This window comes from Bombina bombina, chromosome 1 (genome assembly GCF_027579735.1).
Source record: "Bombina bombina isolate aBomBom1 chromosome 1, aBomBom1.pri, whole genome shotgun sequence".
Classification (NCBI taxonomy): Eukaryota; Metazoa; Chordata; class Amphibia; order Anura; family Bombinatoridae; genus Bombina; species Bombina bombina.
The window spans coordinates 1,398,728,534-1,398,735,359 of record NC_069499.1 but is presented as its reverse complement, the minus strand read 5'-3'; the positions used below and the strand labels follow the sequence as shown (position 1 = coordinate 1,398,735,359).

The 6,826-nt window shown below is 36.9% G+C and overlaps 1 protein-coding gene across 1 annotated transcript in view; it reads right to left on the bottom strand.

Annotated features, from left to right (window-relative positions):
- Nucleotides 1-2,729: 2,729 nt before the first annotated feature.
- Nucleotides 2,730-6,826, bottom strand: part of LOC128652101 (sodium/potassium-transporting ATPase subunit alpha-2) — a 140,187-nt gene continuing 136,090 nt past the window's right edge. Inside the window, exons 21-23 of the mRNA XM_053705047.1 lie at nucleotides 5,396-5,497; nucleotides 3,819-3,910; nucleotides 2,730-3,427 (exon numbers count right to left, since the gene is read on the bottom strand). Coding sequence (XP_053561022.1) covers nucleotides 3,399-3,427; nucleotides 3,819-3,910; nucleotides 5,396-5,497 — 223 coding nt within the window. The 3' untranslated portion in view covers nucleotides 2,730-3,398. The remainder of the gene's footprint in view (nucleotides 3,428-3,818; nucleotides 3,911-5,395; nucleotides 5,498-6,826) is intronic.

Here is a 6,826-nt window from a genome sequence, read left to right as displayed (position 1 = left end):
TATAAGACTTGCGGCGGGGTCTAGGAGCGGCGGTTTAGTGGTTAGTAACTTTATTTAGTTGCGGGGGGCTCTGGGGGCGCCGGTATAGGGGGTAGAACAGTGTAGTTTAGTGTGAGTGCTTAGTGACAGGCTAGCAAGAAAGCTGTCAAACAGCCGAAGAGCAGCAAGATCGGATGAGTGATAACTCTCACAGTCCGCTGCTCATCGCCCCGCGGCTTTTTGACAGCTTTACTTGATAACTTAGGCAAATTTTTTCAGGTCCGTGGCGGCGATGTGAGGCGAGCTTAGGCGGGCGTATTGGGCTGGCAAAGGCAGGAAAGTTGACACGTTGATAACTACCCCCCATTATGTACACAATTCTGTTAAGAAAAATCCTTATTGTGCAACATATTTCTCATGGATGTGAGAATGCTATAAGAGGCAGTGAAATTACATTTTTTTCTTGTTACTTATTTAGTTTACATTAATATCCTTATTGCCAGAAAATATTCTATCCCTCCAGCTGTGCTGTCAGTTTTCTTTATAACTTTGTTCTTGGAAATCAAATGAAATTTCATAGCATTTACATACATACATATACATTTTACACAGAGAATATAGCAACTTTCTATTGGTCCATGAGTTGTTAAGATATGGTAACAATAAAGGTACATTAAACACAAATTGTAAGCCGCATGATAATATTTGTTCATATCTGAGAAGTTTGCATTGAATAATGCAGCTTTATTTTTCAGAGGCATATATTATTTTATATTGACCTATTGTCATGCATGTGGAGTAGTTGATACCTGGATTAATTATCCAGCAGAGGTGATATTGTGGTCTCAGCATTGTCAGGATTACTCTGAACTGTTCTTTCTTTGCGTGGAATTTGTGTTTGTTCAGGAAAGCTGTGGTCTCAAGACCCCCCTTTCTCTTGTACCATGGTCTGCCTTAGAATTTAACTAGTCGTAAAATAACACAAGGGCGGTGGTCTTGACAAGACAAAGGAGAAATTGTGTTATATCTTCATGTTACAGAAAAAATATTTTGAACTGGCCTGGGAGAAGAAGCTGAAAGATCAGGAGGAGGTTCTCCCATATATCTAAAGGAATTTGGTAATCTGTTTAAAGTTTAGGTATTTTTTGTTTATTTTATGTCCCATTTTTTTCCAAATAAATATACCTTTGCACATATCTTGTTATTTTGTATGTTGTTCCTGTATTGGTATTTTGTTATTAAACATATTGAAAATCTAATTCTGTCTTTGGGCTCTAATATCTGAAATCACACTCTGAAAATACAAGGTTAAAGGCACGTTACCTAATTTTTAGTTGTGTGAGTTATTGGGTTTCCAAGACACCAATTCTTGGTGGTGGGAGCATTGATAACTGGGGTGCAGTATTCAGAATTTGGGAGTTAATGTGGTGTCCCTTTGGGTCCTATGTATAGTTAAAGGTAATGGAACCAGAGGCTTTAGTTTGTTTTAGAGTTAGGTTTTTTTATTTTGGGGGGTTGTTTGGGTGGTGGGTTTTACTGTTGGGGGGGTCTTTGCATTTTTTTTAAGGTAAAAGAGCTGATTTATTTAGGGCAATGCCCAACAAAAGGCCCTTTTAATGGCTATTGGTAGTTTATTGTAGGCTAGGGTTTTTTTATTTTGGGGGGGCTTTTTTATTTTGATAGGGCTATTATTTGGATAATTTAGTTTGTTATTTTTCATAATTTAGTATTTTTTTATTTTTTGTAATTTAGTATTTTTTATTTTTTGTAACTGTAGATTATTATTTTTTTAGTAGGGTTAGGTTTTTTAATGAGTAATTTAATTTATTTAATTGATAGTTATTTAAAATTTAGTATAATAGTAATGTTAGTTTAATTTATAGTTTAAATTTAGGATTTTTTAATTTCCCAGGTAAGTTTTTATTTTTTTTAACATAAGGATCTTGTAATTTTAATTTAAAGTTAGGGGGTTGTTAGGTTTAGGGATTAATAGTTTAATTTAGTGTTTTGCGATGTGGGGGGCTGTCAGTTTAGGGGTTAATAGGTTTATTTAGTGGCAGTGATGTGGGAGGTCAGAGGTTTAGGGGTTAATAACTTTATTTAGTGGTGGCGATGTCGGGGAGCGGCGGAATAGGGGTTAATATCTTTATTATAGTGTGGGGGCGATGTTGGGATGCGGGGGAATAGGGGTTAATAACTTTAGTATAGTAGTGACGATGTCGGGGAGGGGCGGAATAGGGTTTAATACATTTTATTAGTTGCGGCGATGTCGGGAGCAGCAGATTAGGGGTTAATAACTTTAATATAGTGTTTGTGATGCTGGAGGGCCTCGGTTTAGGGGTTAATATGTAGTTTATGGGTGTTAGTGTACTTTGTAACAGTTTAGTTATGAGTTTTGTGTGCGTAAAACTCATAACTACTGGTCTCAGATGCGAAACGGATCTTGTCGGTATAGGTTGTAATGCAAGCTTTTTAGCCTCACCGCAAAACTTGTAATACCAGCGCTATGAAATCCCATGCAAAAAACGTGTGTGGGACTGACGTTGCATTACAGGCTAAAAGGCTTGTGGTACAGTTATACCGACAAGACTCGCAATGGCTGCGTTCCTTTTTTCACGCTGAAATGGCAATTTTTTCAACCTTAAAACACAAACGCAAAACTCGTAATCTAGGTGAATGAGAATTAGATCCACACTGGTGAAAATGTCCTTCTCATAAAACAATATGTAAATAAAACAAAACACTGATGATTAGTCTTAAAAGCTTTTATAGCATTGATGAAAGGTCTTCGTTTAAACATATGGTACACATATGTGTATAGTTTATTACACCGATGGCAGCATAGAAATAATCTTGATAGTAATACTTTCTTGGTTACTTGCACCAATTGTGATGTACTAAATTGATCACACATACACTATCAAACCTGCTGATTTGGAAATGAGTTTAATAAAAAAATTTCAATGCTAATTATTGAGATTTAATAGCCAATTGGAATATTTAACTGCTATATGTATATTTTCTTGTCCACTGTCCTTTGCAATCTATCAAGTCTATTTACTATCTGGATACACAAAAATGTTATAGTCTCTGTAAAAAGATAGAAAAGATAACACTAACAATGATATTTAAAAGTTGGCACCTAAATTTATATTAAAATGTCCCAATTTTATGGTAAAATCTGATACAAATACATAAGGAGATTCCATCATTAAGAAGTTGGTTTATATGGCAGTTTGCTTTAATTATTAAACGTCTCTTCCTAAAGAGATACAGCATAATCTAAGTTGATGTTGAGCATGTGGACTATGTGTGTCTTTTCTAAGGGTCAGTTAGGTTTCAAGAAACCCTAAAAATGCAGACATCCCCAAGACATTTGCTTTATCTACTCCAGTTGGAATCCACCAGACATCTGTTCTTCAATAGTACGATTCCTTCTCCACCCATCCTAAGAAGAAATGATAAAAATTGTTTATGCCCAATTATATATCAAATGGTAATGTATTTATTGTACTGTATACAGATCCATATCTGTATACAAAACATAGATATCAGAAATTGCTAAAATTATGCATTTCTTCCAGGCCAAAGAGCATAACCAGGGCATTTTCAAAATGCTATCAACAGAAGTCCAGGATTTGTTAAGTCCTAACTGATGTGCTTTACTGTCCTAGTTGACTTATGTGATGGATGTTGAGTGAATAAAGAGTGAAAGTAGACTTATGTGGGCTGATAGCGTGAAATTATTATGGACATGTCTTAATATTGATTATTTGTATATATGTCCACCTATTGTCCACCTATAAAATAGCATGTGTATACTACCTATATTGTCTTACCTCCTGGATCACGGCGTAGGATCAGTTTCCTTACTTCATCATAGACAAAGATTAGAAGACTGTAGGGAAAGGCACAGAACCACCATGTAACCCTGGGAGAAAAGAATATACAATAGACATCAGCAGCCAATATCACAGTGGGAACTCAAAGGCAACAAGAAACAGACTTAGTTGTAAGAACAGTCTGCACCAATGTGTATTCTTCCAGAAATACATTATAATAAATTAGATTTAAAAGCAAAACCGATCTTAATTTAAAACAAGTTGAGATTTTTTAAGAAAGCATTACATTTGACTAAATCCCATTGATTTATTTGTAAAATTACTGATTTTTATTGTGCAGCTACATTTGCTATCGCTTGTCTGTACATTGATAACGTAAGGCTATTTGCTGTTTTTAACATAGGAGTTGGACATATTCAGCATGGTAGATTAATCAAAGCTCATGATAATTACCAAAAGAAAGTATAAAACAATTGTACTGTCATGGTACTCAGGGAACACTGTACTCCCTACAAGGTTCCTGGCAGGTGCATGTTCTTCCTAAGGGAACATGCCTCTCTCTGTGTCTTATAGTCCAACACACCTGGATGGCACTAGAATCATGATATTCCTCCAGAATATTTTAATAATATTTTATAAAAAAGCATTAGCTTCTATTAGAGGTTTGGATATTCTCCTTTGGGTACCTGCTAGTATTCTCCTGGTCTTGGTGTCTCTTGACTGGTCCCTGCCTTGTCTACTTTGTTGGATATTATCTGCTCACAGTCTCCTGCTGGTGATTACCTGGTTGCTGGCTACTACTTGTTCACAGTGTTCTGCTAGCTATTACATGCATAATGTGTCCTGCTGACCATTCCCTGCATGCTCTGCTGTTATGGCCATGCCCTACATACAGTGACAGGCTTGCTATTGCCTGCATATGTGGTCCTGATAGCCATTACCATTCTGCACAGAGGATCCCCCAGGTCATTTTGCATATTCTGTCCTGCAGGATAACTAGACTAGACTCTGACCTCAGTCATCTATATGTCCCTGACCATGCACTATCTATGGTTTGCTGTTTTGTGCTGCTACAGAGGCAAATCTGTCATACTTCTGTATTCTTCAGTTAGGCTTTTGAAATTACTATCAACCTCCAAAACCCCTTTTACAGTTATCATTACAGGAAGTACTGGATAAAACTATCTAATTTCAAATGTAGCAACTCTGGATTAGTAAAAAAAAAAAATGTTCATGTTAAATAAAAGCCTTAATTCCCTTTAAATGAAATGAGAGTTTTCTGTCAGCTTACATTACTTCCTAGTTTTGAATAAACCTGTCTCTTTTCCTGTGATAGTACTTTCTTTGAGATTGAAAATCAAACTGTCCCTAGACTAAATTCTTTTTTTTTTTTGGCTAAAATGTAAGAAAATAATCCTCAACTACAAACACATGTTTATCAAAATATGTTTTTTCATTAAAATAGTTTTTCTCATTTAGCTTTTAAATAAAATATTGCCTGTATACTGTATATGTTAACTAATGTGAGACTATAAGTTTTATGTATGTGGGTCAGTAAGCAGCAGAGCACTTACTTTAGGGGATACATGCGGAGAGCAACATCCATTCCAGGGCAGTATGAGAGGAAGGCTGCCAGTGCAGTCTCTTCAAGCAGTCCGAAAATCAGAATCTTGTTCCTAGAAAATAGTAGCAACATAAGCAAAATTAGAAACCTCAAGGTAGAAAAACATAAATATATATACAAAGCAGATATTTCAGTATAGTAGTGCACCAACTCCCTAAATCATTAGCAAGAGGAGGAACATCATCTTATAAGAGCACCAACGCCCTACATCATGAGAAAGAGGGGGAACAGCATATTATAAGAACACTAACTCCCTACATCATGAGCAAGAGTGGGAACATCATGTTATAAGAGCACCAACTTCCTACATCATGAGCAAGAGGAGGAACATCATATTATAAGAGCACCAACACCCTACATCAGGAGGAAGAGGGGGAACATCATGTTATAAGAGCACCAACACCCTACATCATGAGCAAGAGGAGGAACATCATATTATAAGAGCACCAACACCCTACATCAGGAGCAAGAGGGGGAACATCATGTTATAAGAGCACCAACTGCCTACATCATGAGCAAGAGAAGGAACATCATGTTATAAGAGCACTAACGACCTACATTAGAAGCAAGAGGAGGAACATCATGTTATACGAGCACCAACTCCCTACATCATGAGCAAGAGAAGGAACATCATTTTTTAAGAGTACCAACGTCCTACATCATGAGCAAGAGGGGGCACATCTTCTTATAAGAGCACCAATGCCCTACATCAGGAGCAAGAGGAGGAACATCATGTTATAAGAGCACCAACTCCCTACATCATGAGCAAGAGAAGAAACACCATGTTATAAGAACATCAACTCCCTACATAATGAGCAAGAGAAGGAACATCATTTAATTAGAGCACCAACTCTCTACATCTTGAGCAAGAGGAGGAACATCATGTTATAAGAGCACCAACTCCCTACATCATGAGAAAGAGAAGAAACACCATGTTATAAAAACATCAACTCCTTGCATCATGAGCAAGAGAAGGAACATCATGTTATAAGAGCACCAACTCCCTACATCATGAGCAAGAGGAGGAACATCATTTAATAAGAGCACCAACTCTCTACATCATGAGCAAGAGGAGGAACATCATGTTATAAGAGTACCAACTCCCTACATCATGAGAAAGAGAAGAAACCCCATGTTATAAAAACATCAACTCCTTACATCATGAGCAGGAGAAGGAGCATCATGTTATAAGAGCACCAACTCCCTACATCATGAGCAAGAGGAGGAACATCATGTTATAAGAGCACCAACTCCCTATATCATGAGCAAGAGGAGGAACATAATTTAATAAGAGCACCAACTCTCTACATCATGAGCAAGAGGAGGAACATCATGTTATAAGAGCACCAACTCCCTACATCATGAGCAAGAGGATGAACAT